General features: G+C 49.0%; 2 protein-coding genes across 2 annotated transcripts in view; one reads left to right on the top strand and one right to left on the bottom strand.

The window, feature by feature from the left end:
* PMFBP1 (polyamine modulated factor 1 binding protein 1) overlaps positions 1–5,036 on the top strand; it is a 96,480-nt gene extending 91,444 nt beyond the window's left edge. Inside the window, exons 38-40 of the mRNA XM_082269694.1 lie at positions 2,619–2,712; positions 4,649–4,701; positions 4,770–5,036. Of these exons, the coding sequence (XP_082125820.1) occupies positions 2,619–2,712; positions 4,649–4,701; positions 4,770–4,842 (220 nt within the window). The 3' untranslated portion in view covers positions 4,843–5,036. The remainder of the gene's footprint in view (positions 1–2,618; positions 2,713–4,648; positions 4,702–4,769) is intronic.
* A 6,385-nt stretch (positions 5,037–11,421) lies between these two features.
* Positions 11,422–14,049, bottom strand: part of DHX38 (DEAH-box helicase 38) — a 50,936-nt gene continuing 48,308 nt past the window's right edge. Inside the window, exon 25 of the mRNA XM_082269669.1 lies at positions 11,422–11,740. Coding sequence (XP_082125795.1) covers positions 11,656–11,740 — 85 coding nt within the window. The 3' untranslated portion in view covers positions 11,422–11,655. The remainder of the gene's footprint in view (positions 11,741–14,049) is intronic.

Raw genomic sequence — 14,049 nt, 5'->3', positions numbered from 1 at the left:
GTCTTTATTCAACCTAAACTACTATGTAACTATGTAATAAGTGGCAAAGGCTTTTACTGACAATTACATGAAGTTTATGCAAAGAGTCAACATTTGCAGTGTTGATCCTTCTTTTTTCAAGATCTCCGCAATTCCCCCTGGCATGATGCTAATCAACTTCTGGGCCGCATCCTGACTGATGCCCCCCCCCCCCCCCCATTCTTCCATAATCAATGTTTGGCGTTTGTCATAACATGTTTTTTTTTTTTTTTCACCCACCTCTTGAGGATTGACCACAAGTTCTCAATGGGATTAAGGTCTGGGGAATTTCCTGGCCATGGACCCAAAATTTTAATGTTTTGTTCCCCAAGCCACTTAGTTATCACTTTTGCCTTATGGCGAGGTTCTCCATCATACTGGAAAAGGCATTGTCCCTTACCAAACTCTTCTTGGATGGTTGGGAGAAGTTGCTCTCGGAGGATATTTTTGTATCATTCTTTATTGATGGCGGTGTTCTGTGATTTGTGCTTCCTTGTCTGAGAAGCCACCCCACACATGATTGATCTCAGGATGCTTTACTGGTGGCATGACACAGGACTGATGGTAGCGCTCACCTTTTCTTCTCCGGACAAAGTGTTTTCCGGATGCCCCAAACAATCGGAAAGAGGATTCATCAGAGAAAATGACTTTCCCCTCGTCCTCAGCAGTCCAATCCGTGTACCTTTTGCAGAATATCAGTCTGTCCCTGATGTTTCTCCTGGAGAGAAGTGGCTCCTTTGCTGCCCTTCTTGACACCAGATCATCAAAAGTCTTCTCACTGTGTGTAGATGCCTCACCCCTGCCTGCTGCCATTCCTGAGCAAGCTCTGCACTGGTGGCGCCCCGATCCCGCAGCTCAATCATCTGTAGGAGACGGTCCTGGCGCTTGCTGGACTTTCTTGGGCGCCCTGAAGCCTTCTTCACAAATACAGTGGAAATGTTTTTATGGAATTAAGTTCATTTTCAAGGGAAAGAAGGACTTTCCAATTCATCGGATCACTCTTCAGAACATTTTGGAGTATATGCAAATTCCCATCATAAAAAGTGAGGCAGCGGACTTTGTGAAAATGAACATTTGTGTCATTCTCAAAACCTTTGGCCACGGCCGTAGTCTCCTCCCCAGTTTTCCCCATGTGTTTTTCTTAGTTTCGGTTATAGAATTTTGTAAATATGTTTTCTTCATAAATTTATCCCAAAATCAGTGTATATTATTTAGGCTGTGTGGTTATAGAGCCCACAAACTATGGTATATACAGTGCATCCGGAAAGTATTCACAGCGCTTCACTTTTTCCACATTTTGGTATGTTACAGCCTTATTCCAAAATGGATTCAATTCATTTATTTTCCTCAAAATTTTACAAACAATCCCCCATAATGACAACGTGAATGTCCTTGAGTGGCCCAGGCTTGAACCCAATTGAACATCTATGGAGAGATCTGAAAATGGCTGTGCACCAAGTTTTTTCAAGTTGTCATTTTTTTGGAAAATGGAAGAAATTAAAAAATATCATATCACATTATATGTAGGGATGCACCGATCTGATATTCAGGTCGGATATCGGCGCCGATATGGCCATTATAGCTGGATCGGGGGATCGGTAACATTGACCGATCCACGGGCTGATCCGGTTTTTGCTTGGTAACGGCTCAGCCATCCCTTCCTTGGTGTAGTAGTAGTATGGGATGGGAGCCGCTACTTCCTGTATAGGTCCGGCTCACAGGCGGAGTGATATCAGATGCACTCCGCCTGTGAATGGAGGAGCCGTACACATGAAGCAGCGGCTTTGCTCTGTACTGCAGCTGCTTGCTTTATGTGTAGCTCCGGATCGGTTCCGGTATCGGCGATTTCACAACGCCAGATATCGGTATCGGGTCCAAAAATGTCGGCTCGGTGCATCCCAAATTATATGATGCTGTGCACTATCAGGGACATTGACGGGTGACAGTATGAGAAAAATTTTTTTTTTTTAAGTTTTCATGATTTCTTTTTTTTTTTTTAAACAGTGACCAGAGCAATATAATGTTACCATAGTAACAGTGTAATACCCTGGGGAAGTGATTAGGATTTTTTTTTTTTTTTTTTTACACGATTGCTTATAGCAGTGAATTACATGATTGGGCAAAGCGAATCACATGGTAGCAATGGGCTGTGATTGTCCCTGTCTGTACCATGTGATCAAATTAGGTAATCACAGCTAGCATCACAATTGTACACAATAGGTGGCATGAAAGGAAGCCATCCATTGTGTACATTTGTCATGTGATCTGCTGTGATTCGTCATGGTGGTCACATGGTACAGACAGTGAGCCAGTAATCTGATCAGTCATAAGCTGAGTCCCATGGACAAGGTCGGTGACAGATTGCAGTGCTGCGCAGCCCCTTGATTAGTGCTTCCTGACAGGACATCATAGGACATCCAGTCAGGAAGGGAAGGCCGTCATTTATCTATAGGCCAGACGGGAAGTGGTAAAGAAAATGATTTTACAGGGAGTATAAAAATCCTATTTCCTGTGAACATTAAGTATACTGTATAACTAATAGGTGCAGTAGCACAGTTGATTGCCTGAGCCTTACTCTTTAATGACCGTTTACTGCCCAGTCACATGCAGGAAGTGATTGAACAGCTGCAGAAAGAAAACAGACATCTGAGGAGCCTAGAAGATGAGAGGCGCATAGAGCATGAGCGCTACAAGGTGAGATGTGGAGGATGTTGAGGGAGAGAGACGTGGGCACTATGAGGCAAGATGCGGGGCAGAGGGAGAGAGACATGAGCGCTATGAGGTGAGATGCGGGGCAGGGTTAGGGAGAGAGACGTGGAGATGTGGGCGCTACGAGGCAAGATGTGGGGCAGGGTGAGGGAGAGAGATGTGGGCACTACGAGGCATCAGGGAGAGAGATGTGGGCACTACGAGGCAAGATGCAGGGCAGAGTGAGGGAGAGAGACGTGGGCGCTAAGAGGCGAAATTCAGGGCAGAGTGAGGGAGAGAGACGTGGGCGCTATGAGGTGAGATGCGGGGCAGAGTGAGGGGGGAGACACGTGGGCGCTAAGAGGCGAGATGCGGGGCAGAGTGAGGGAGAGACACGTGGGCGCTAAGAGGCGATATTCAGGGCAGAGTGAGGGAGAGAGACGTGGGCGCTATGAGGCGAGATGCGGGGCAGAGTGAGGGAGAGACACGTGGGCGCTAAGAGGCGAGATGCGGGGCAGAGTGAGGGAGAGACACGTGGGCGCTAAGAGGCGATATTCAGGGCAGAGTGAGGGAGAGAGACGTGGGCGCTATGCGGCGAGAAGCAGGGCGGAGTGAGGGAGAGAGACGTGGGCGCTAAGAGGCGAAATTCAGGGCAGAGTGAGGGAGAGAGACGTGGGCGCTATGAGGCGAGATGCGGGGCAGGGTGAGGGAGAGAGACGTGGGCGCTAAGAGGCGAAATTTGGGGCAGAGTGAGGGAGAGAGACGTGTGCGCTATGAGGCGAGATGCGGGGCAGGGTGAGGGAGAGACGTGGAGATGTGGGCGCTCCGAGGCGAGATGTGGGGCAGGGTGAGGGAGAGACGTGGAGATATGGGCGCTCCGAGGCGAGATGCGGGGCAGAGTGAGGGGGAGAGACGCGGGCGCTATGAGGCGAGATGCGGGGCAGAGTGAGGGAGAGACACGTGGGCGCTAAGAGGCGAGATGCAGGGCAGAGTGAGGGAGAGACACGTGGGCGCTAAGAGGCGATATTCAGGGCAGAGTGAGGGAGAGAGACGTGGGCGCTATGCGGCGAGAAGCAGGGCGGAGTAAGGGAGAGACACGTGGGCGCTAAGAGGCGAAATTCAGGGCAGAGTGAGGGAGAGAGACGTGGGCGCTAAGAGGCGAGATGCGGGGCAGGGTGAGGGAGAGAGACGTGGGCGCTATGAGGCGAGATGCGGGGGCAGGGTGAGGGAGAGAGACGTGGGCGCTAAGAGGCGAAATTTGGGGCAGAGTGAGGGAGAGAGACGTGTGCGCTATGAGGCGAGATGCGGGGCAGGGTGAGGGAGAGACGTGGAGATTTGGGTGCTCCGAGGCGAGATGCGGGGCAGGGTGAGGGAGAGACGTGGAGATATGGGCGCTCCGAGGCGAGATGCGGGGCAGAGTGAGGGGGAGAGACGTGGGCGCTAAGGACGAAATTTGGGGCAGAGTGAGGGAGAGAGACGTGTGCGCTATGAGGCGAGATGCGGGGCAGGGTGAGGGAGAGACGTGGAGATATGGGTGCTCCGAGGCGAGATGCGGGGCAGAGTGAGGGAGAGATGTGGAGATGTGGGCGCTCCGAGGCGAGATGCGGGGCAGAGTGAGGGAGAGATGTGGAGATGTGGGCGCTCCGAGGCGAGATGCGGGGCAGAGTGAGGGAGAGATGTGGAGATGTGGGCGCTCCGAGGCGAGATGCGGGGCAGGGTGAGGGAGAGATGTGGAGATGTGGGCGCCACTAGGCGAGATGCGAGGCAGGTTGAGGGAGAGACATGGCAATATGGGCGCTCCGAGGCGAGATGCGGGGCAGGGTGAGGGAGAGACATGGGCATCGCCAGGAGAGATGAGAGTCAGGGTGAGTGAGAGACAGATTAAATGACATTTCACCCAAATATTAACTCTTATCTTTTTTTTTTTTTTTTTTTTTCTCAGCTATCACTGCGGCAGTCAGACTTGGAACTCCATCATCCCCCTGAGGACCCGGGGTGAGTACAAGATCCATACCAGGCCTTTCTATGTCTCTGGGGTAAACCACTGACTAATCTCTCTGCAGGTCTCTGCGCTCTGCCAGAAGAATGTTCACCAGCGCTGGAAATCTCAGGACAAAGCCACGTGGAGGCCCATGATGATGCCAATGCCTATCTACTTCCTATATGCCAGTCACCACAGAGAGCACAATGACACTAAATGTATAGAAGCTGCTTTTACTTTCTCACTTTACAGACCACAGGTGCTAAGACCCCGGGGACCCCAACTAAATCCACTCCATAGCAGGAACAAAGAGAATCTCTATAAACTGTGAACTCTAAAAGGGATTATCTTGTACAGCTGTCACAGGATTGCCCGTGTTGGTAGTGTGCACAGCGGCAGTATATTAGAATATGAAATGCTGACACCTCATTGGTCTCTATGGGCAGTAAATATTCTCCCCTTTCTAGCGCCATTTTGTACAATGCATAGAAGTCACATGTAGTAAAGAGAACCGGTCCCTAGAAAATGAGCCTGTACCGAACACAGTGCCTATTTATTGTGTAGAGGTGTACACTCAGGCAGGAAACACTTTTTAGGCCCCTTTCACACTTGTGCAACTTGTCACTGCAAAGTCACATGACAAGTCGTACTCCATGATTTCCAATAAGTACCTGTGTGACTTCAAGTCGCAATGTCTTCAAAGTGGTCCCTGCACTACTTTGGGCCGATTTTAATGCGTTTTGAGGTCCACAGACATAGGCATTGCTTCAAGTCCAGTCAAAATCTCGGTAAAAAGATTGCGTGACTTACAGGTCGCATAAGTGTGAAAGGGGCCTTACTCTCTACTACCAAGGTACGTTTGTTACTGACTGGTACTTTTGGAGTTCTACTTAGCAACTGGAACCAGTCTAACATTCACCCCCAGGAGGCAGACTGGTTATTATCTGTCCCCGTGTAACCAGTTCCTTTATATGGCTCATACCACAAACTGGTGTTCCTAATTTGTTATCGGTACTAAGCCTAGGTCCTACACTGGACTATGTCAAAGTGGTATTCTTAGTTCCCACAAAGTAAACTTGTCCTAACTTAAAGAGTTCCTAAGGCAATGTTGGTGCCAAGCAGAGGCACATGTGGCACCTGCCAGTATCTGTATTCTTCAAATCAGTCCACGTGTCTCCATGGAGCCGATCAGATCTTAGACCCAGGCTGCATACAGAGCCTGAAAGGATAAGTTCACCTTCAGGAACATGTTACAACTTCCACCCGTTTTTAGGGTGGAAAGTGTATGGCCCCTTTCACACGGGCGATCCGATCCACCTGTCAGTTTTTCAGGTGGACCTGAATGGATGCTCCATGCATCCCTATGGGGCAGCGGGTGTCAGTGGAGACATCTCCACTGACACCCGCTGCTCTCCGATCCGGTCTGTGAAATCCAGACGGATGAAAACCTGATTTTCCATCCGTCTGGAGCAAGGGTCTTCAAACTTTGGCCCTCCAGTTGTTCAGGAACTACAATTCCCATCATGCCTAGTCATGTCTGTGAATGTCAGAGTTTTACAATGCCTCATGGGATGTGTAGTTCCGCAACAGCTGGAGGGCCGTAGTTTGAGGATTCCTGTTCTGGAGGATTGGATGAGAATGGACAGGCAATCCGTTCTCATCCGATCTCCCATAGACGACAGCGGGGATCTGACAGCTCTGTCTCTGCACACAGAGCGGAGATGGAGCTGTCATCCGTCTGCTCAGCAGGGATCGGCGGATCGATCCCCCGCTGAGCAGAACGGACTCCGGCGTGCGTGAAAGGGGCCAAACAAGTTCCCACTTAGCGATTGGATCTCTCTGTGTGACAGCAGTACAGGGAGAAGTTTCCAATACCAGCGGTCGCTTTATGACAAAAGCACGGCAGTGTGGGGCTCCGCCCACATCAACAGCCGACTGCAGAAGTGATGTCATGTGATGGTTAACTTTCCTTGTCTTTTTTCTTCTCTGAGCATGCCCAGTCTTGCAAATCTGCTGTCTGTCGGCCGAAATCTGTACTGACTGACGAACAATCGGCTGTTCTGGTGACGGCCAACAAAAATTTTAATGCCTGCACGACAGATTCTGTTCAGCCGAAAATGCGCTGTCGGCTGTCGGAAGCATCATACTAACAAGCCTACAATCGGCCGATCGGTCGGCGGCCGAATATTTACGGCCAACAATCGGTACGTGTGTACGGGGCTTTACCTTCAACTATGTAGTGCAAGGGCCGGCCTGATTGCATACAAATTGAAAGTGTTTAGATTTGACCTCATATTATATGGTTTTGGTAAATCTGAAGGAAAAAAAATTTAAAGAGAATTGTATAGTGTGTATGGCCCATTAGCTTCCGTTTTATCTGCAGTTGTGATGGTGCTGCACATGTGATCAGTTATTGCACCGGGTAATGTAACACTTTAAAACAATGGTTTTATTTCTGCTTTACAGCAGAACCAAACCCATCATTTTATGGTTTCCCCGAGCACTTACATTCAATGCATGTCGTGAATAACAGTCACAGTTGCCAGTGTGCTTATGTCAGCTTTCAACCGAACTGTTAAGCCATCAAATGGCTGGTGTCATAACTGATCACATGTGCAGCACCATGGAAACTGAAGAACAGAGGCTAAGATGCCACCTTCCCTCTAAATAGAAGGGTTTAGTTCCGCTTTTCCTGCTTTTTTTTTACTTTACCTTTTTCAAATGTAAATTAAGCTCCACCCTCTCCCGACTGGCAACTATTGAAAGAAGTATGGGGTTGTTTTTTTTTCGGAATCCTCCTTACCTAGATGGCTGCAACACCGAGGACCAAGCAAACAAAAAACCACAGATCGCTTGGTTCTCAGAGCTCTCTGCTCTGCCCCCCTTTGTTGTGGAGGGGGGGGGGGGGGAGTGGCTGGCTCAGGCTCTTTGCTCTGCCCTCCTTTGCTGTGGAGGGGGGGGGGGAGTGACTGGCTCAGGCTCTTTGCTCTGCCCTCCTTTGCTGTGGAGGGGGGGGGGGGGGGAGTGACTGGCTCAGGCTCTTTGCTCTGCCCTCCTTTGCTGTGGAGGGGGCGGAGTGGCTGGCACAGGCTCTCAGCGGCTCGCTAAGAGGCTGAGCAGGGCTGTCGGTCCAGGCATGTGGGTAGATCCTGACTTAATTGTCACAATCTTCTCCGAGCCTGGACCGGCTCCGTGCTGTCAGCCCGCTGTAAACATGTCACAGGAGTGCAGAACATACTCCATCTCTGTGATCCACTAAAGTAAAGCCAAAGGATATTTGGCTGTACTTCTCCTTTAAGCCTTGTACACAATGCTAGGTTTTGTTTCGTTCAACCCAGTGGGCTGAACGAAAGAAAACTGACAGCTCAGAGCTGCTGTACTAACAAGCCGATGTTAGTACAGCGATCACTCCTGCTGTTCTATTGTGTTCCCACCAGAACACTCCAGTCAGTGGATCTGGAGCCAGTTGGCAGACCTTTTTCCAGACGGAAGAGCTGGCTTCTGATGGACCGGCTGCAGTACACATGGGCCGTATGTCGGCCGGTTTCTATTGAACTGGCTGATGCTGCCCAACATTCGGCTCCTGTGTACGGGGCTTAAGACTCACAGTGGACAAGAGAAGCTCTAAGGCCGCTTTCACACAGGCACACGCCGATCCCCGCTGAGCAGGCGGATGACAGCTCCATCTCCGCTTACTTTGCAGAGACAGACCTGACAGAGCCCTGCACTGCTCTATGGGAGATCAGATGAAAACAGACCGCTTGTTCATTTCATCCGATCCTCCAGACGGATGGAAAATAGGGTTTCCATCCATCCGGATTTCACAGACAGGATCGGATAGCAGCGGTCCCTGCTGACATCCGCTGCTCCATAGGGGTGCATGGAGCATCTGATCAGGTCCGCCTGACAGGTGGACAGGATCAGAAAGCCCGTGTGAAAGGGGCCTTAGTAAGTAGGCTATAGGATGGGGTAGGGCTTAGCACCAGGAAAGGTCATGGTTTAATCTCTACGTGGGCTAAAGGTTGAGGCACGGTTTAGACTCCAGGCAAAGGATCAATTAAAAGCCTGGCCCAGGTATGGTGGCAGGTCCCATCCTCTTTCATAGAACGTTGCCAGTTTCTAATTTCTGGGGGAGAAATAAAAATAAATATCCCAGACATTCTCTCATGCTGCCGCTGGTGATCCCGCAATCCTGTACCCCCACTAATCAGGTGTTACCAGTGACCGTAGCTGCTTGGCTTTCTCAGAAATGCAGCACCTATTCATGGGTGTATGGGGCTGATCTGCACCTGCAAAAACCATTAACTGTCCTAAAACAGAAATTAACAAATTATGGCAGCAATCATTGCAGATTTGCTTTCTAACGCTGCTGAGCAGTCATCCAAAGCCCAGACTTACTACCTGATGAGTCAGTGACCTGGAACTAGTTTACAGCCAGTCAAGTCTGAACTGTTCAATATGGCCGTTACATGGCTGCGAATTACCAGATAAGTGAATGCCGGGGGGGGGGGGGGGTTTCATCACTGGATTCTCAGAAAACAGAATATTCATAAATTGTATATGCACTAATGCAGGGGGGGGGGTCTTCAAACTATGGCCCTCCAGTTGCTCAGGAACTACAATTCCCATCATGCCTAGTCATATCTGTGAATGTCAGAGTTTTACAACTCCTCATGGGATGTGTAGTTCTGCAGCAGCTGGAGGGCCGTAGTTTGAGGATCCTTAGATTGTGAGCTCCTTGAGGGTAGGGACTGATGTGAATGTACAATGTAGATGTAAAGCGCTGCGTAAATTGACAGCGCTATACAAGAACCTGAAATAAGAAAAATAAAAAATCCCTGTGACTTTTGGATGAAGTCTGACCCCCCCCCGCCCATAAAACACAATAGCCGTATAATAGTTTTCCTGGATCCTGTTTGTTCTGTCTTCATATCCAACACTGTGAATTTACCTTTCCAATGCTGCGGGCACAATCATTGCACTGTTTGTTTGTTTTTTTATATTTATGAATCAGTTGTAAATCATTTTAATATATTTATATTATTTTGTAATAAATTAATATAAGAAACTCCTCAAATCGCTGTTTGCTTATTCTGCCATCAGTCTCCGAGAACTAACGAGGTATACAGGAATCATCTCTTTATTTAAACCAAATGTTACCCCAAAAGTGAAGACACCTTTATAGGTTGGCTTACTTTTATTTTTATAGTACTTCCAAATAAAAACTCTTACAGGCTGTATTTGTGTTCTCTTAACCAGTTCTGGACCAGAAGGTTTTGCCCCCTTAAAGTAATGCAGTGCCAAATTGCAGAAAAAAAAAATGGCCTGGTCATTAACGGAAAATTGCGTGGTCGTGCAACGCTGTACCCCACAAATAGAGCTTTCTTTGGGTGGTAGTTGATCACCTCTGCAATTTTTTATTTTTTGCGCTATAAACAAAAAAAAGTGACAATTCTGGGAAAAAAAAAAAATATATATATTTTTCACTTTCTGCTATATAAAACATTCCCAAAAAATAAAAATCAATTTTTTCATCCTTTTAGGTCAATTTGTATTCTGCTACATATTTTTGGCAAAAAAAAAAAATTGCAATAATCATATTTTGATTGGTTTGCACAAAAGTTATCGTGTCTAGAAACTAGGGGAAAGATGTCATTTTTATTTATTTTTACTAGTAATGGCGGCGATCTGTGATTTTTAGCAGGACTGCGACATTGCGGCGGACAGATCAGACCCCTAACTGACATGTTTGACACTATGTTTTAACATACTGCATTCATCTTGCCATCAATTTTGACCACATTGCCTGTGCCTTTGCAGCTCGCACATCCCCAAAACATCAGCGATCCACCTCCGTGTTTCACAGTAGGGATGGTGGACCTTTCATCATAGGCCTTGTTGACTCCTCTCCGAATGTAGCGTTTATGGTTGTGGCCAAAAAGCTCAATTTTGGTCTCATCCCTCTGAAGGACTGTGTGGCAGAATGTTTGAGGTTTGTCTCTGTGCGGTTTGGCTTGCTTAGCTACATATCAGATGGTGCAAAACAAACAATGGCAGCCAGGCTTTTTCCGTGCCATTTTAGTGTTTCTGATCATGCGCGGTCTTTGTCGATCGATTTTTAGCGGACGCATAGTGTACTGATGAAACGATTGTCGTACAACAGTTTTCCTGTTTTTCCCTTCGGATTTTATTGGATGAACTGTCATGATCGGCTGTCGAAAGCTGTGTACAAACGATCAGATTATCATGCGATCAGGTCGATCGTACAATTATCGGAACATGTGTACGGGGTATTAAGCTTTGACAGTAAAACCTGGAAGCTGATTGGTTTGTATGCACAGCTGCCTCAGCTTTTGCGCTCTCCAGTTCTAGTAAATCATCCCTACGCATACCTGACAAAGCGGTTACAGCCGACAGTTTATATACCCAGTGTCCATTTCCCCTGCAGGCAGCAATATGCCCATGTTGCTGAATACCAGCTGTGTCTCCCAATGGATGGCCAAGGGGGGGGGGGAAAAAAAAAGCCTTAAAAATGAAACCTAATGCAGCCACTCCATCTAAGGACTGCAAAGCTGAAATAGATTACATTTTTGTTTTTGGGGTTTAGATACAATTTAATTCTGTAAACACCAACCAGTACTTCTCAAGAGGGTCTCCATCCACAGGGAACCCTCCTGAGCATTACATATACATAAAAGAAATGCGACATTTGCAATAATCACTCAAAGCCCGGATATTCTTTACAGTGATGTTATGTAAAAAATAACTGCTCCACTTTGACACCATCAGAACAAAAGATATGTTATTGCTTAAAAATAACATTCCACTTTACAATAAAACTGTATGAAAACACTCTGTCCTTCACAAAGCTACCAAGTCCCAGTTTTCATGAGTAGAGCGCCCCTCTCCAGGAAATGATTTGTGGGGGTGGGGGGGTTGAAGAAGAAGGACAGGGTACAAGAATGTCCTCACAGGCCAAACCGTGCAGGGGTGCGGCGAGGGGTCCCCTGCTCCATCTGCTCTTTCCTGCCCGGTGTGTAGATCTTCACAGACCTGCAGAGACAAGAAACACAAGTCAGATTTTCTTGAAAACAACACTAAGCAATGCTGAGGAATTAGGAGGTCTAAAGGCGCCGGTCCCCAGTAAGTGGGTTTGCCGCACACCCAATGCTGCCACCAAACTCAATAGGAAAGGGCTGCACTCCCAGCCATGACACCATGTCCTCTGCCCACCTTCAAATCACCAACCTACCCCCCCCTCCCGCACGGTGCTCTCTGACACCTTTTACATCAACCCCCTGCCCCCCACAACAGTGTCCTCTGCCCTTTCATAGCACCCTCCCACATTGGTGTCCTCTGCCCCCCTTCACATCAGTTTCCCCTGCATACTGTTATTCTCTGCCCCCCCCTTCACACAAACAACCCCCAAACAGTAGTGTCCTCTGCCCACCTTCACATCACCGATCACCAAACCCCTCCCCTCGCTGTGCTCCCTGCCCCCCTTCACATCAACCCCCAACAGTGTCCTCCGCCACCTTCACATCAAATTCTCGTACACAGCGGTATTATCTGCCCCCCCCCCTCTTCACATCACAGCCCCCTGCAGTTATGCCCCCCCCCCCCTTCACATTATAGACCCCTGCCCCTTAACTTTACTATGGTACTCTGGTTACACAGAACAGAGAATGGGAGGCACAGCAGCTTTGGATGGAGAGCAGGAGCTTTTCAAGTTGTCCAGCAGATGATTGGTTAGATCAATGTCCTCAGTCCTCTTTTGAATCGACCAACCCCCCCCCCCCCCGGCCTCCAATCCCCCCCCCCCCTTCACATCTCTGGGCTGTCAACAGCTTAATATGAAAAGTTAACTCTGGCAGCTCCCGCCCTCCATCTAAAGCTGCTGTGCCTCCAACTCTCCACTCTGCTGCGATGATAGAGGTGGTGGCTGAGGGAAAGGAGGCAGGATTGCAGCGGTCAGTGATCTGGTCCAGACCGCGGTCTGCCATTTAGTTGTGTTGCTCTAGGGCACATGTGTCAAACACGCGGCCCGCCAGGCCATTTCATGTGGCCCTCACACCTCTCCTGCGGCACCCCCCTCATCTCCACCCCACCCTATGTCAGCAGTCAGGAACCGAGAGGAGGACAGGACTCTTCCTACAGATCCTGCACTTATCCAAGTAGCCGCAGCACCCCCTCATCTCCTCCTCCATTGGACTCACCATGCAGCTGACTCCAGCCCTCCCCTGATTTTACTGTGATGTAAGGGAGGGTGGGGGACTCTTGACTTCTGATAGTGAGGGGGCTCTTTACATCTGATATAGAGGGGATGGGGTGCTCTGAACACCTAATCTTACAGATACAACCGGCCCTTTGAGGGCAATCATAATGCTAATGCGGCCCTCAGTGAAATTGAGTTTGACACCCCTGCTCTAGGGTATAGGCTGCACTCTAAGCAACACTGCCATTCTCTAGGGCACGGACATACTGAACTCTCTCAGCATTGCCACCCATCTCTTGGGCTTGAACATGCTGCAATTTTGGCAACGCCGCCAATCTGTAGGGCTACAATAAAGCTGTATGAAAACAGTAGGGCTACAGGCTGCACTTTCAAGGCTGTCTCTGGGGCATGCACTCATAGATGCAGACAGACAAGCTCTATGATACAGACAAGAAGCACAGTCAGAGGCGGCTGTTTTCTAAAGCGAAGAGAAAGCCTGTACTCAACAATACTGGCATTCTCTGGTCATGGACAGGCTGCACTTCAAGTGATGCTACAGTTCGCCAGGGTCAGGTAATCCTTTCATCCATTCTGCTGTTCTCTACAGATAGGATTTCCAAACTTTCCAAAGAAAGGGTCAGTTTATGGTTCTTCAGTCTTTAGGGGGTGCCAGACTGTGGCCAATGGGAGGAGAAAAATGGGATTTTGACTTAGCGCTCTTTCACACGGTCTGCCTCCGTAGGCGGATCCGTGCTGCTCAGCGGGGATCGATGCTGCTCAGCGGGGATCGGCTGAGCCGGCGGATGACAGCTCCGTCTCCGCACACAGTGCGGAGAGGGAGGTGTCAGAGCCCCGCTGCTCTCTATGGGGGAATCGGATGAGAACGGACCGGCTGTCCGCTCTCATCTGATCCCATCCGATCCCCAGGACGGATGGAAAATAGGGTTTCCATCCATCCGGATTTCAGGTGTCTCCGCTGACATCCGCTGCTCCATAGGGCTGAATGGGGCATCCGATCAGATCCACCTAAAAAACTGACAGGCGGATCTGATCGGATCGGAACACCCGTGTGAAAGAGCCCTTACCGTAAAATCCATTTCTCTGATGTTCATTGACGGACACAGCTCCTAATCTTCTTAACTATTGG

This window comes from Pelophylax lessonae (assembly GCF_965119305.1).
Source record: "Pelophylax lessonae genome assembly, chromosome: 10".
Taxonomy (NCBI): domain Eukaryota; kingdom Metazoa; phylum Chordata; class Amphibia; order Anura; family Ranidae; genus Pelophylax; species Pelophylax lessonae.
This window is presented reverse-complemented; position numbering and strand designations above follow the sequence as displayed.